Below are 16,060 nucleotides of genomic sequence, written 5' to 3'. Positions count from 1 at the left end.
GGTTCTGCCCCTCTGGCCACAAGCCCGTCTCCCCTTCCTGGGCTCGAGATGCTGTATGGTGCTGAGTTTGGGAGCTGCACTCCGGTCCCTCCTCTGTTCAGCTGGCCAGTGGTGGTTGACAGAGCACCAGCTCAGGGCCCAGGGCTGGGAGCATGGGAGCAGACAGAGCAAATCCCTGCCGTCCCACAGGGGCTGTTTCAGTGTGGAAAACAAGTAACACAAGTGTGTGTGTGTGTGTGTGTGTGTGTGTGTGTGTGCATGCTCGCACGTGTGTGTAAGCCTTAGAGGTGGAGAAGGAAGCCAAGCCCCGAGGCGGGCCCAGCAGCAGGAAGGCCGATGGGGCACAGAGTGGGCAAGAAGGGGGACAGCCAGGGTGGGTGGGGTCTCGGGGGCCTCATCGGTCACCGTGGGCACGTGGGCTCTGTGTCCCCGTGCCAGGAGCAGAGGAGTGACAGCCTCAGAGAAGGGCCTTTAGGGCAAGGACCAGCTGAGGAGAGGTGAGAGACGGCTGCAGTCCCCAGTGGGCGGGGAAGGCAGCGTGGAACAGGGTGCCAGCAGGAGCAGTGGTGGAATCCATTTCTGAGGTAGAGCCCACAGGAGTTGCTGATGGGTCAGGTGGTGTGAGAGAAAGGAGCATCAGGAAGGCTTCCGGCCTCAGCAGTGGGGAGAATGGAGTCACCTGTCCTCTGGCAGAGGGGCCGTGGGGGGATGGCACCGGGCATGGACGCTGGGACTCCAGTGTCACGCGTGTCGTGCTTGAGTCCCAGGAGCCCGTTAGGCCTCCAAGCAGAAATGTCAGCTACACGGACAGTCTGATGTGTGGATCGGGAGTTCGGGGGGAAGAGGAGGGGAGCCATCGTTCTGGGAGTCGTCACTGGCCGTGGATGGTGTTCAGAGCTAGGAGACTGGGGTCTGTGTGGACAGGAAGAGGCAGAAGACCGAGTCTGCTGGAGGCAAGGAGGCTGGGGACTGGGGGGCCCAATGGAGGACAGGGGCCGGCTGCAAGCAGGGACCCAGAGTCTTGGCGGCTGATGGCAGCAGCTCATGGAGCACTGGGGAGCAAGAGGTCAGTGCTGCTGAGCCTGAACCAAGGACAACTGAGGAGCTGCTTGGGACCTGGTGACACGGAGATCCGTGAGAGCTTTGGCAAGAGATGCTCTGGAGGGCTGCAAGGACGGAAGGTGGCTGGAGGAGAGTGAAGTGGTGATGGAGGGGTAGACGGCTCATCTCGGGAGCTCAGCCCTACGTGGGGACGGAAGGACAAGCTGGAGGGACATGCGAAGTGGAGGAGCAGCCGTTCTGAAGCTGGGAGACAGCAGCACGGGTGAGCACGTTCAAGGGCAGGATCCCATAGGCACAGTCACTCCTCCGCTAGTCACCTGCGGTCATGTCCTACTTGGTGATGCACGCACCATAGGGAGAGAGGATGCACTGATGGGAAGAGTGTAAGCTTTGCCCCTGGGCTGAGCTGGGCGAAGCTCACTTCTGCCCTTGGAGTCATGTGAGGTCGGAGTGCGTGTCCACCGCAGTAACATGGGAGATACTCCACAGAACAGAAAACCATCAGCCTGATTCTGGTCCAACAGAAGTTTCCACATCAAGGCAGATGACCTTTACTATTTCAATGTATGCTAACCACACAGAGCCAGCCCACTGTCTCCGCTTAACTCATGAAAGGCCAAAAGTTCTCAGTGCCTACAGGACTGGGGATACGGGTGTGTAAGGGGGGTGGGCTACAGGTCCAGGCAGATAGCAGGGCTCTCCGCAGGGGTGCCAAAGACAGCCTGTGCCCGGGGTTGTTTGGGGAGAAGGGAGCACCCCAGCAGCCACACAGGTTACACAGACCCTGCCCCACTCCCACCCTGGGTGACACGTGTGGGATCCCCCAAATGAGGCTGGGGTCTGGAGGTGCTTGCAGTCCCGGGGAAGGAAGCAAACACCACACCAAATGCTATGAGTAGAGGGAGGTGCAGAGCATTAAATCTCCGGGCACTTGGCCCTGCAGGGACACCGCTGGTGGCCTGAGGCAAGTCCCCTCCATTCCACGGGGGAGTGAGTCTGAGTTGCAAGGGGAGTAAGAGCAGCACGACCCCCTGAGCCCCCAGCATTTCAGGGGGTGCCTGCCGAGCGTGCTGGATGAAAACCATCTGAATCAGACCCTCCCAATGGGCAGAGGGAGGGGCCAAGGAAACCGCTTCAGTGTGTCGCTGGAAGGGAGGCAGAAACACAGAATCCCCAAACCAGTCAATGATCAACACGCAGCAGCAGAGCCTGGCTTTCTGCCAGGCACCACCGGGCAGGAGGGGGCCGTGGGTCTCCAGCCACAGGCAGCGCTCACACCCAGGATGAGAGAGCACTGGGTCTCATTCAGGAGGGAGGCTTTTGGGAAGAGCTTTCATTAGCCAGCCTCATTTCTCCAGGCACAGGACGTTTTCCAAAAGCACTTTTGCCCATTATTTGATCCCTGTAACTCCCTCATGACCCAGACAGGGCCAGTGCCATCCCGACATCCCTATTTTATCTCAGAGAGGCTAAGGGACTTGCCCAATGTCACAAAGGTTTTTGGGGGCAGAGGTAGAGCTAAGCTTCTTGTCACATACATGAAGCCACTTGTTAGGAAGCGTGGCACCCAGGGCGGCTTCTAGTTAACTTCAAACAGAGGCTGGGCCAGGACCCTGAGCCATCCCGCTGTCCCCGCATGCCTGGGAGTCACTGGACTGCAGGGGACCATGGGGGCGGGGGTAGGGAACTTCCCCCAGGACTGAGATCTGTGGATCTGGAAGGATTTGGAACCTTGGTGAGGGAAGGCCCTCAGGGTAGGAGAGGATATTCTCACAGAACAGACTGGAAACCTCCAATAGCAAAGAGGAGGGTTACCCAGAAGAGCTTCAGAGGAGATGTGAGCCTCATTCTGGACCACAGAGTGGCTCTGGGGCCCCAGAGCAAGGGAGGGAGGCACTGGACAGAGGGGCATGCAGGCATCCCGACATCTCTACGGCCTCAGCATCCCTAGACTTCGCTCCTGGGGGCAACTGTGTGACGTTAAGTGGCTCACTTCCCTTCTTTGGCTCTCAGCCCCCTCATTCATCAGAGTCCTCCTAAGAAAGCAGCGTGTGGCACTAGCACACTGATCTGCTGCATCCTGGGCCCACATAGGTCACCTCTTGGCCTGCCCAGTGCCAGCGGCTGCCTTGAGGACCACACAGCTCATGCGCAGAAACTGTGCTCACTGTGTCCCCAGGTGTCCTGCTCTGGGCCCTGGCCATGTCCTGTTTCCCCTAATCCCACGGTCTCCAAACTGCCTGTGGTAGAAGAGGGATCCCAACTCAGGACTGACTTCTCCACTCTTCTAGGTCCCCTTTGAATTCGGGGACCCTTGGTCCATCCCGGGAAGCCGGTCTGTGCGTCCGTGGGTCCACATGGCTCTGGCCTTCTCAGCACAGACGGGACCCAGTGTTGGCCCCATGTGTGGCACTGCAGGCCACACAGTGCCCACTCCTGCCCCCCAGCTGCTGGAGCTGCAGGCCATACCAGGGGCCCACGCCCTGGGCGGGTGCACAGGGCAGCCATTGTCTGCGCGGTGCCTGGCACCCTCTCGTTTGCATAGCCATGTGAAGAATGTGAGGGAGCAGGCTGGGGACGAGTCCCTGCAGAGCACCCCCACCCCGCCCCCCTCCTGCAGGGGAAGAAGACTATGGGGGAGGTTGGGGGGTCGGCAGCCAGACCCTGCTTTCCCCAGTGCGGTCCGGGAAAGGCAGGTGGGCCGCTGGGGACAGAGGGGGCAGCCTGGGGCTGGTGGGAGTCAGAGCAGGATTGTGACATTCCCCTTGCACCCACGCCCACTGGAGCCCAGGGGCCAAACTGAACGTGAGGGGATTGCTAATGAGCTAGAGGAGAGTTAAATATTCCCCCGCTCCAGAGGGCTGAGCTGGGATGGGAGAGAGAAGGGGGAAGCCACTGGGAGGGGCAGCCTGAACCCCAGGAATGTGCAGAGGCCACAGCTCCTGGCTCCCCGTCAGGCTGTTCTGGAACTGGGGGGCCAGGGCCCGGTTCCTCTAGCCCCAGCAGGAGCTACTAAACCAGCCAGCAAAAGGATTAGTGGGGTTGAACAGTCTGCCTTCCCTCAGGCTGATGCCAGATGGTCAGCGCTATCTCCCACCTCCCTGGCCAGGACCCTTGCTGGCTGGCCACCAGGTCTGACCCAGCCTTGATGGGGTCCCTCTTCTGCCCCACTCAGATCTCAAACAGACCCCATAAGTGCATATTCCCTGGCCTGGCCTCCCCTGCTTTTGATACATATGGTCCCCCAGAACCTGGGACCCCTCCTCCCTAACATCCATCCCTGTCTGGCCTCAGAGTCCTCTCCAAAAAGTTCTCCCTGATGTCTAACTCTAGTCTTACCCCCTGCAAAGTAGAATTCTATTTCTGTCCTACAGTCAGAGGACTGAAAACCCCAAGGGTCAGTTCAGCCATGCAGTAGCAAAATCCATCATCTTGGGGCTGGCGCTTGGGCAGGAACTAGAACTTTCGTGGTTCCTAAAGGGGGTTCCCTAGCAGGAAGGCCCTGAGGGCAAGCAGGGTCACCCCTCCCAACCCCTCCCCTCTCTATCCCTGGGAGGTGGGGCAAGGGCACCCACCTGGACCACGGCTCCACCTCCCCGCCCCCAGGGGGCTGGCAGGAGCTCAGCTGGGGACCCTGTCCTGACTTAGGCAGCTGCTGTGGGCGGGCCCCTGGCCTTTCCAGCCCCTGGGCCTCCCCCTGCATTCTAGAGCCCAGAGCCGCTGCCTTTGGCTCCGCTGCTCCTGCTGGACTAACACCTCTCCTTCTCAGCCTCTGGCCACTCACTGCTCCCCCGCCCTCCACCCAGCAGCTCCTTTCACCTGGCCATGACCCCTGTCCCCCTAGGGACCCTGGCTCAGCCCTGAGCCCTGGAACCTCCAGCCCCCTCCCCTGGGCCATGGCCAACTCAGGCCTCCAGCTCCTGGGCTACTTCCTGGCCCTGGGTGGCTGGGTGGGCATCATCGCCAGCACCGCCCTACCGCAGTGGAAGCAGTCCTCCTACGCGGGTGACGCCATCATCACGGCCGTGGGCCTCTACGAAGGGCTCTGGATGTCCTGCGCCTCCCAGAGCACCGGGCAGGTGCAGTGCAAGCTCTATGACTCCCTGCTCGCCCTGGAAGGTAGGCCTCCCTCCAGCTGGGTTGGGAAGGTGGGGTGCCGGGGAAGGGGAGGTCCAGAGCAAGCTCGCGCGCAGGCTGCCGCCTGTATGGGGCTCCATTCTCCACCCCCGGCCCCCATGTGCTTTTGAAAACCCCGGCCCGCCTGGTGCTCCGTGGAGGGCAGGTACTCCAGGCTCCAGCCACCCTGGGCCCAGATCCCAGCTCTGCCACTGTCACCTTCAAGGAGTCACCAAGCCTCTCTGTGTTCTAATGTCCTCATCTGTAGATGTAGAGGGGAGCACTAAGACGTCACAGGACTGCAGAGGGTTAGACGAGATAGATGAGTGGCGGAGTGCCTGGCACTCGGGCTCCCCTCCACCCCCGCCCATGCTCTGTCTGCAGACACACTGTGACACACACCTTCACGCCAGGCTTGCCATCTGAACAAGCATGCTTCCATTTGGGTGTGCAACACACACGCACACACATGCGTGCCTATGCCCACAGGTTCTTGGGTACATAGGTCCTTCTCCTGGGGTGTGCATTTGAACTTGACAAGTTGGCTTGCAAACAGGCCCCACTGCAGCTCTAGCCCCGGCTCTGGGCTGACCCACCCACCCTCTGCCCAGGGCGGCGCAGGCCTGAGCCTGGCAGCTATCACAAGACACCCATCCAGGCAGGTCACCTGGTCTCCTTCAGGGACCTAGCTCCCCGGAGTGGCCTGCGGCCCAGGACTGAACTGCGCACAGGTGTCCAGCTGCCGTGGGTGACTCAGAGGGCAGAGGGGAAGGTGACCAGGAGCCAGAATGGCTGATGGGGAAAATGTCCCTTTCCGAGAGCCAGCTTGGGGCTGAGATGGGCCTTAGACGCCCTCACTCCCTCCTGCTGAATCTGCAAGGCCCCATTGCTTGGGAGGCCAGGCCCCAAAGGGAGTCTCACAGCCAGGGAGCAGCAGAGGAGAGAAGTCCTCCAAGTACCCTGGCAGGGCACACAACCCCTGAAGGAACCTGCAGGGGGAGTGAGTGGCGGGGAGGCAGGGGTGGAGGGTGTAGAGGGGAAGCTCAGTCGCACAGCCTGTCCGCAGGGGCCCCTCACACCTGCTGCAGGTGGTCCTGGGAGGCGCTTCTGGCCCCTGCCCCAGCCCTTTCCCTGCCAGGCTGCTCACACCCACACGCTTCTCCTGGTGCCTGCTCAGTCCCCCTGCTCTGCTCTGCCCAGGTCACATCCAGTCAGCGCGGGCCCTGATGGTGGTGGCCGTGCTTCTGGGCTTTGTGGCCATGGTCCTCAGTGTGGTCGGCATGAAGTGCACTCGGGTTGGAGACAGCAACCCCATCGCCAAGGGCCGCATCGCCATCTCTGGGGGTGTCCTCTTCCTCCTGGCAGGTCAGTGTCCCTGGCTCCCTGTCCGCCATCTCAGTCATGGCAGGTGGCCCCGCTCTGAGTGGCCGGCCAGAGGCCAGAGCAGAGCTGAGTGCTCCCTCCTCCATCCTTAGGCCTCTGCACCTTGACAGCCGTCTCGTGGTATGCTACCCTAGTGACCCAGGAGTTCTTCAACCCCAGCACACCAGTCAATGCCAGGTGAGTGCCGGGGTGTGGCCTGGACCAGGAAAGGAGCTCGTCTCCCACTCCGCTGCCTTTGTTTAGCAGGACACATGGGTGGGAGAAATGGGGGCGGGGTGGGTGGTGAGAAGGTCTCTGGAGTGGGGCGCCAGGCAGGGTGTGGCTGAATCCTCTGAGGGGGTGAGAGTCCTGTGGGGAACACCGCAGGAGCTCAGCAACCTGGATCCGCATTGAAATCCCAGCTCTGTGCATGCTGGTTGTGTGAAGGGCGAGTCCCTGTCCAACGGAGCTGGGACCCAAGGGCTCAGGAAGATGTTGCAGGGAGGACTCAGCACAAGGCCAGGCCCCGGACAGCACTCAGTGCACCCCTTGCTGTGACTCCTACCCAAGGCGGCAGGTGTCCTGGGCTGGGAGATGGTGATTGGACAAGTGGTCAGGGCAGATGTGGGGGGCCTTACAACTAGAGGAAGATTTGGTTCCCCATCCTGGGTGGACGGCAGCCAACAATCTGGGCTCTGGCACGCAGCACGGTGGGGCGAGAATATGACCAGGAAGGGCAAAAGGTCTGGAGCAGGGCTTGGGGCCCCAAGGCTAGCAGTGCAGAGTAGGCTCCGGGACATTTAGGAGCTAGAATGGCCAGGACTAGGAAGGCCAAGGGCAGGAGGGCGGAATAGGGGGCTCGGTGAAGAGCCTGGACCCACCAGGCTCCACCCCACCTCTCAGCTATGCCAGAGCAGAGACTGGGACGGTCTCAACCCCAGACATCCCAACAGACCTGGGGCCCTGGGCCTGAGGGAGAATGAGAAAAGACACCCAAGCTACTGCAATCAGGAGGGCTGCCTGGAGAAGGCAGAAGTGTGGCAGGGGAAGAAAAGGAGACCACAGGCATGGTGATCGCTCCCTGAGGTGGGCAGCTGTAGCCACAAAGATCTCCAACCAAGAGGCAGCTCAACTCAGAAACAGACTCCTCCCTGGCACCCCTCCCTACCCCTCCAGCACTCCCCCAAGACACCTGGTATGCAGGCCCTGTGCTGGGTCCTGGGGAAGTGGAAATCTGGTGCTGTCCACCCTCCAGGCACTCCCAAGGGAGCCAGGCTGAAGCCAGGAGCTGAAGGCCACCCAGGAGGCGTCAGCAGGAGGCACAGCCGGAGGGGTCAGGGAGAGCCCCTGGAGAGGGGGCCACTGAAGTGGGCCCTGAAGTCAGAGGAGCATAGGAGGCGCAGAAAGGGGACTCTCCAGGAGGGGGCGCCTCCAGCAAAGCATGGAGGCAGGGAGCTGGGGGCGGGGATGGGAGGGTACCAGGCCGGGGTGGGGGGGGCGTGGCAAAGCCGTGTAGGAGTAGAGGCTGAGCCCGCTCGCTGCAGCACAAGGAGGGGAGCCCTAGTGCCAGGGGAAGGGCCCGGTGTGCCCCCAGAAGACAGCGAGAAGCCTGGGCTGGGCGTTCTGTGGGCTGGAGGGGCACTGAGAGGAAGATGGCAGGGATTGCCCTGCTCCTCTCCACGGGATTCTGCAGCCCTCCTGGACCACCACCTCTGGCTGGGGGGGGGGGGGGGGGGGGGGGGGGGGGGGGGGGGCCCAAATCTGCAGCAGGAGCAGACCCACCCTGGGCCTGGGTCCCCCTGGGTGGTGGTGATGGGCTGGCTGGAGGTCGGGAGGAGCGATGGGCACGCCCCAGAACTTCTCCGGAGAGACTGAGGAGGCTTGGGAGGCCCCCAATCTCAGCTCCCCCTCCCCTACACGACCCCTGCCCCCACGTGGGGATCGCTGTGACGGGGCAGGCTCGCAGCCACCCCTGATGCTGTCCCCCCTCCCCCTTGCAGGTACGAGTTTGGCTCAGCCCTGTTCGTGGGCTGGGCGTCTGCTGGCCTGGCCATGCTGGGGGGCTCCTTCCTGTGCTGCACGTGCCCGGAGCCTGAGAGGTCCAGCAGCAGCCCTCAGCCTTACCGGCCCGGCCCCTCCGCTGCAGCCCGAGAGTACGTCTGAGCCCCGTCTCTGCCGGCCCCTGCGGCACCCCAGGCAGGGCCAGTAGGGGCACAGCACGCCCCGAGAGGACTCTGAGCAGCTTGTCCCCACACAAGCACCCACCCTGCGCTCTGAGACTAGACCCAGACACTCAGAGGGAGGCCGGAGGCAGGCCCCAGCCTGCAGGTGCACACGCGTGTCCCGGTTCGGGCATGGACCCATCTGCATAGCTCATGGGCACCAGCCCGTTTCCTGTCCAGGTGCCGTCGCTTTCCTCCGGCGGCTTATTTACTTCCTGCAGGGCGACACAGGTGTCTGCTCTGTGCTGGGCCCTGGGGACACAGCCACAAAGATGGTGTCTCATGCCCTGGGATGGCCAGAGCCTTTCCCCTCAGCAGGCCAACAGGCTCCTCACAGCAAGCCCAGGCAGGGGCCAGTGTGCGGGGATGAACATCCCCCTCACACACCAGGAAACAGGTTTGGGGGTACAGAGAGGCTTGGCCCCACCGTTCCTGAGTTCAGGTCTCAGGCTTTTTGTGGATGCCACCCCGCACGACTAGGCCAGCCTGCCCCCCGCCAGGAACGGGCCCCAAGAAGGGCCACTGTGGGCACCCGGGGCCAACTGCGCTGGTCAGTCCCTGCGTCTGGGCCTGCACCCCGCAGCCCCCGCCCCACCCCACTGCTCACCCCACTAACCAGCTCTCCTCTCTTTTGACTTTCAGACCAGTTGTTAAGTTGTCTGCCTCCGCCAAGGGCCCCCTGGGTGTGTAATGTCCGGGTTCCCACCTGACTCTGTCCCCCTGCCACACCTAGACCGTGTGTTCGGTATTTTTTGGAAAGAGAAGTGAACATCAGCCCCGAGTGTGGTGTCATTTGATGTGTCCCTGGTGTGACTACGGTGGGTCCTGGCTCGGAGAGGTCAGAGCTGGTCCCTGGGGTCTTCAGGAGTCAAGATGGGAAGACAGACCTGCAGAGTGAGTCACACCCACATCCAGGGTCAATCAGGGTTCCAGAAACTTCCCTAGCCTGACTCTTACCTCAGAGCTGGGGTGAGGGGACCCTGGAGAAGGACCTTAGGACCTTCCAGCCACGAAGACTGTCCCGGACAAGGTTGCAAGCCCCCTAATGCTGCCCCTTCTTCCACATCCACCCTGCCTCCTCTCCAGTCTGCCGAGCTCTCCCTCCCTCCCTCCCTGGATCTTGAGTAGAGAGGGGTGGCCTCAGGCTGTGGCCAGAGCCCCGCCCTAGGCAGAAGACTGAGGTCCAAACTGGAGGGGCTTTCGGTCTTGAAGTACAGATACCACCTTAGTCTAGAAGAAGAAGACATCCTCAGAGAGATGGAAGGAAAATTAACCTAGATCAGCACCTCTCCTCATGCTCGCCCGCCCCATGGGTCTCTGGCCCCTGACTGCCCTGTGTCTCCCATCTGGAAGGAGCCTACCGTAACTGTCCCCACCTTCCTCAGGCCCTCCTCAGCCGGCTCTGGCTGGCTGGCTTCCTCCAACACCTGTCTTGGGACCCCGGCTCTCACTAGCTCACTGAAGCCCAAGGAGGCAGCTGGGCCTTCCCTGCCCCCTCAGCATGGCTGGAAGGAGGTGCAGTCAGATAGGATGACTGTCCCACAAGCTCCCTGGGAGGTCGGGGTTGGGTGGAGGGGAGCGAGCTGCGGAGCCACTGTGGGATTATGGGCTCCGGCCCTGGCCTGGCAGCTGCTGCGCAGCCACGGGGCGCCTCAGGGGTGTCCGTGTCCTGTGGCCGGGCCAGCCGCTGGCTCCGGGGGTGGGACCCCGCATGGGTTTCCCGGAGCCCTGCCCCTGGAGCTCTGAGTGAGGACTACAGAGGAGTCTCTGTGGGGGACAGAAGCTGTGATGCAGCGGTTCTTGCCCCTAGGTGAGCTTTCAGATCACCCGGGGAGCTGGGGCCCAGGCTCCACAGGACGGAAAGGGCCTGGGGCCGACCCCGCCCCAGCTCAGGCCCTTCCTGAAGGACTACGATGTGTGGGCACCTCTGTGAGGCCTGCAGCTGGGGGCTGTTGGGCCGCATTTCTTGCCACTCTGCAGGGGTCTGGGAGGGAGGAAGGTAACTTCCTGAAGAGGTGAGCCGTGGAAAGAGCAGGGGAGGCCCGTCACCCTCTGCCTTTCCTGAGACCAGGCTGCTCCATGAGGTTCCCACTTTCTCCCAGTACATAGGCACCTTTTTGCCAAAACAATTTTGAGGTTGACTTCTGTCACATAGAGCCAGAAGAGCCCCACCAAATTTGCAACCGGGAAATTGAGAATCTGGGTGAGGCACCAGCTGAGCAGGCTGGTGGGGAGGGGGGGATGTGGGGCCCAGAGCCTGGACCTCTGCTGGTCCCCCAGGACCTCCCTCCTGTCCCCAGCTGGGGATTTGGCCAACCTTGCAATCTGACCACAAAGCAGTTGGCCAGGACAATGTGTATTTTCTGGATGTTCAGGGTCCACCAGAGGCTTGGGATGTGGGAACACTTGGGGATAGAATGTGCTGGCTGTCCCCCATGGGTTTTGGGGACAGACTGCAAGAGAGATGAGCTCTGTGCCAGTGGGTGGGTCTGACGGCTGCAGGAACAAGCTTCCTTCTGGTCCTTCGTGGAGGGATGCCCTTTCTGCCTCTAACCAGGGCCCAGAGAGGGGCAGAGTGAGATCACTGCCTACATACAGCCCCACACACTAACAGCATAGCAGGAGGCTGGCCGTGGGAAGATGTCCAGGGGAAAATTGGAGGAGTTCAAGGCTGGAAGAGTTTGGGAAGCCTGATCCCCCAGGCCTCTCTTGAAGCAGCCGTTTTCAAATACCTACATCAAGGTCACCTGGGCTGCCAACGTGAGGCGGGGCCAACTTCCCAGGCCTCGGGACTGCGGCCGGCCGCTTACTGTCCCAGCCTCGGGGCTAGAGGACTGGGCAGGGATCCAGGAAGGGGGTCAAAGGGCACAATCCTCAAGCTTTTGCTGATGTTTATTAACAGAGTTCTCCCAAGAATGAAACTGGCCGGCCATAAAACACAGTTTGGGAAGGAAAATACCTGCGTTCTCAGCCAGGGAGGAGAAGCGTAGCGTAGAAGTAGCTGTGCATACAGGAGCTCAGCAACAGGAGGTGCTCCTCAGAGGAGTGAGCTTGGGGCTGGGGAGGCAGGGACCGGGGATCCCTCCAGTCCCTGCCTCTAAGAATATGGATTGCACTGAGTAGTACATGGTGTCCAGAAGTTGCGTTTTTGTGTTGTATGTATTATGAATTCTGTGTGATAAAGACGCTGTGGTTTGCTTGTTTTTTGTTTGTTTGTTTTTCTAATCCCTGTTAGAGGAGCACACTGAAATGATAGAAGGCTAGATTTGCTTTAAAATGCTCTAAGAGGGGTGCTGGGTGGCTCAGTGGGTTAAGCCTCTGCCTTAGGCTCAGGTCATGATCTCAGGGTCCTGGAACCAAGCCCCACATCGAGCTCTCTGCTCAGCGGGGAGCCTGCATCCCCCTCTCCCTTTGTCTGCCTCTTTGCCTACTTGTGATCTCTCTGTCAGATAAGTAAATAAAATCTTTAAAAATAAATAAAATGTTCTAAGAACAAAATGGTCAGGGGCAGGGGAAGTTTGGTAAATGCCAGCCATATGTAGGGGTTCCCTCTGTTCTCTGCGTTTGTGTGTAGATTTGCAAATGAAAAAAAAAAAAAAGTTAAAAATGCCTGTAAGTTTTGCTGGCCGTGCCATGTAACCACCCCTCACAGACCACTGTCTGGGACAGAGGGCATGAGTGATCTAGAGAGTCCTGCTACTTGGAAACTTGGTAGAAACATAGCCTGTCAGCCTCCCCCACCACACCGGGTAACACAGGCTCGACATTTTAAGGAGCTCTCCGGCTGATTGGTGTACACACACGAGTTTGGGAAATGCTGATCTAGGCTCGGGCAGGAAGAGCTGCGTGGTGCATTGTCTTCCTCCATCATTTGAATACCAGATGTAAGGAGGGCAGTTCAATGTATGATTTCGTCTAGAGTTGGCAAGATTACAGGAAGCCATGGCTACATGGGATCCGGGCAAAACTGGAAATGAAGAAAGATCATGCCCAAAGTAGTGCTTCCTGACTATCTCTCCTGCTGGGCACAGAAAAATAATATTTGGCTCAATTTATGAGTACATTACAGGCATTTTCTTGACAATGCTCTTGTTCAAAACAACTAAAAATGTCAGGGACTGGGTGAAGAATTCTTTACAGGCATCAAAGGAAAAGGCGGATACAACGCTCTGAAATCACCAAATTAACACCCGAGAAGCACTCCCTTTTGTCTATAAAGACCATACGGTGACCACAAAACTGAGTGGCCCGTGGCTGCCCAGGTCGAAGCTGAGTTACATATAAGGGGATTGAACAAATAAGTAAAATATTGAAGATAAAGTTTCCACTGCCAGAGGATAGATTTACAAAGATGAAACAGGGGGGTGCCTGGGTGGCTCAGTGGGTTAAAGCCTCTGCCTTCGGCTCAGGTCATGATCCCAGGGTCCTGGGATCGAGCCCCGCATCAGGCTCTCTGCTCAGCGGGGAGCCTGCTTCCTCCTTCTCTCTCTCTGCCTGCCTCTCTGCCTACTTGTGATCTCTGTCTGTCAAATAAATAAATAAATAAATCTAAAAAAAAAAAAAAAGGATGAAACAGGGAAGATTCAAATAAATCCTGGGATATTGGATTGGAATTGGATGTATGTGGATGAACACCTGGCTTTTAATATATTTAAATGAATATTGAAATAGCTCTAGTTGTGTATGTGTATACATAGGTGTGTGATATACACACGTCCATACATCTAGGAGTTCTGCCTCTTAGAAAAGCCTAGAAGCAATGATAACCCAGTGGCGAGACCCTACCTTGATTTCTGAATACCATTCTCCATTAACAGGTACCAGGGCTCCATGGAGAAATGGCTGATCTGAAGGCTGAAAAGGGAAATAATAAGCCAGGAGCATCTTGATGTTCCAGAAAATAAGAAAGTGGTCAAGGAATAATGGAGACACAGTTAAAGGATACAGAAACCAGATTAAAGAGATTCCTACTCACTTTACTGGGACAATTTGATATCAAAATAAATAGCCATGGATTCTAACTCAATGAATAAAATAAGAATCTGTTAGTTCATACTGATACAAATAATTAAATAAATGGGGGAGAAAAAAAGTTCTACAGTAAAATGGCAACTAATATAATTTATTAGCTAGTAAGTATAAAATATTTAACTTGACTGTAGTGAAACACCGCAGACATATCTTAATCAAGTGACAAGAGTTAACACCACCAGCAATGGGGCAAGTCAAAATTGTGTGTCCCTTGACATAATACACTGAGAGGAACACAGCATCATTTCTGTGACACTCCTGCTAAACGTGTACAAACTGAATGACTTATGACGAGACAAAAAAGTCCAAATGGAGATTATTCTACAAAGTAACTGCCTGCACTCTTCAAAACTGTCCATGTTATGAAAGGCAAGAAAAGACTGACAAGACTGAAGAGATATTAGAGCTAAATGACACGAGTGATCCTGGATTGGATCCTGGACCTGTAAAAGACGTTCTTGTGACATCTGGTGACAACTCAATAGTCTGTGGTTTCTATGGGTAGTACTGTTTCAAAGTTAATTCCCTGAATTTGATAGTTTCCGTGTAGTCTTGTAGGACAGTGTCCTTGTATTTTATTTTATAAGATTTTATTTATTTATTTGAGAGAGAGAGAGAGCACGAGAGGAGAGAAGTCAGCAGGAGAAGCAGGAGAAGCCGAGCAGAGAGCCCGATGTGGGACTCGATCCCAGGACCCTGGGATCATGACCTGAGCCAAAGGCAGACACTAATGAGTGAGATACCCAGGTGCCCATGACCATTTTTCCTGCTGTGAAATCAAATGTCAGCTTTAATGTCATTCCTTTCAAAGTAATCCTTTCCCCCTAACTCCTCTCTTGTCTTCTAAAAATTGTGGTACCATTATCGATGTGTTTAAATGTGAATTTTTTATGTAAGTTTTTCAGCTTCTTGACTCTTTTTTTTGGTGTCTTCTTCCTTCTAATCAGTTCTGGGTTAAGTCTCAGACATTCTCTCTCCAATCCTCTTTTCCTTCTTCTGTGCCTCCAATTATAGTCTGCTTGATTTTCTTACAATAGTCTCTTAGCTTTTCTTTTGTTTTCCAATTTTTAAATTCTTGGTACTTCATAATAAGTAGTTTCCTTCCTCTACCTCCCAGTTAACTAATTTTATCTTCAGTTGTGTTTAATCAGCTTCCAAATACACCAATTGATTTCTTTGAGGTATTCTATTTTTCTGTTCTCAGATTCCCACCAGGTTGATTTAAAAAAATCTGCTGGGTTCATTACAGTTTCTGGTTCCCTTCTCTATTAGTTTGCTAGGACTGCCACAACAAAGTACCACAGACTGGGTTGCTGAAACAACAGAAATTTACTTCCTCACATCCCTAAAGGCTACAAGTCCAAGATCTGGGTGTCAGCAGAGTTAGTTTTATTCTGAGGCTTCTCTTCTGAGTTTATAGGAGGCTGTCTTCTTGTGGTGAGGTCCCTCAGCTGTGTGTCTGTCCATGTCCTAACTTTCTCTTTTTATAAGGACACCAGTCATATTGGAATAAGACCTCCTACAGTGACCTCATGTCATCTTAATCACCTCTTTAAATACCCTATGTACAAATAGTTGCATTCTGAGGGAGTGGAGGTTGGAGTTCAAAATATGAATTCAGGTGGGAGAGTGACACAATTCAGCTCATAACACCTAGAATTTTCAAGTTCTTGAAAATTCAGGATAATTAGCATAAATGTATAAATTGCATAAATGTAACTGCAAACATAATTGCTTCACATTCTGTGTCTATTATCTTTGATATCTGGGGTTTCTGTGGGTCCTTTTTATCTGTTTCAACCTTGTTCCTCGTGGTTCCTTGTCTCCTTGTAAGTCTAGTTATCTCTGAATATGTGTCTGATATGGCTTCTGTAAAATATGTGTCATAATCATGTAAGGCCAAGGGTTACTTGCTTTAGCCTGTGCCTGGGGTCCCTAGCTATTCTCAATCACCTTTATCTAAGTTCAGGACTTGAGGTTTCTGGCTCCCCATGTGACTCCAAGTCAGGCTGCAATCTGTGTGAGGGTTGGGTGTTAGTTACCACGGCACAACCATTCCGGGTCCCCAAGCCTAACAGAGTTTACAAGGGCACCCACAATTGCTGGGGCTGGACTTTACAAGTTTTTCCCTCCAGCCCTGTACAACTGCTTCTTCCAGGTCGACAAACACTTTCACATCAGCGCTCAGCACATCGTGTCAGAGGCAAGTACTTACTCACCTCTTCCAGATTTGCAAACATATCCAGGGAAGAAGTAACCCTTGAGCA

General features: G+C 56.4%; 1 protein-coding gene across 2 annotated transcripts; it reads left to right on the top strand.

The window, feature by feature from the left end:
* The first annotated feature begins 4,642 nt into the window (after positions 1–4,642).
* Positions 4,643–9,536, top strand: CLDN19 (claudin 19). Of its 2 annotated transcripts, none has more exons than XM_059374382.1 (5): positions 4,643–5,181; positions 6,379–6,543; positions 6,654–6,738; positions 8,541–8,693; positions 9,405–9,536. In XM_059374382.1, exons 1-5 carry the CDS (start codon positions 4,959–4,961, stop codon positions 9,451–9,453), a joined length of 675 nt encoding a protein of 224 aa, XP_059230365.1. In that variant the 5' UTR covers positions 4,643–4,958; the 3' UTR covers positions 9,454–9,536. The 2 variants fall into 2 exon arrangements, with proteins under 2 accessions (XP_059230365.1, XP_059230366.1); XM_059374383.1 differs by lacking the exon at positions 4,643–5,181 and adding an exon at positions 5,968–6,178.
* Positions 9,537–16,060: the final 6,524 nt, after the last annotated feature.

Source organism: Mustela nigripes, chromosome 14 (assembly GCF_022355385.1).
Source record: "Mustela nigripes isolate SB6536 chromosome 14, MUSNIG.SB6536, whole genome shotgun sequence".
In the NCBI taxonomy this organism is placed as follows: Eukaryota; Metazoa; Chordata; class Mammalia; order Carnivora; family Mustelidae; genus Mustela; species Mustela nigripes.
This window is presented reverse-complemented; position numbering and strand designations above follow the sequence as displayed.

Bases quoted from the DNA above. Each gene is read 5' to 3' on its own strand.
- CLDN19 (XM_059374382.1), top strand. From the start codon at position 4,959: ATGGCCAACTCAGGCCTCCAGCTCCTGGGCTACTTCCTGGCCCTGGGT. The intron at 6,544-6,653 runs GTCAGTGTCCCT...CTCCATCCTTAG, and splicing joins TGTCCTCTTCCTCCTGGCAG to GCCTCTGCACCTTGACAGCC. The intron at 8,694-9,404 runs GTACGTCTGAGC...TTTGACTTTCAG, and splicing joins CCCTCCGCTGCAGCCCGAGA to ACCAGTTGTTAAGTTGTCTG.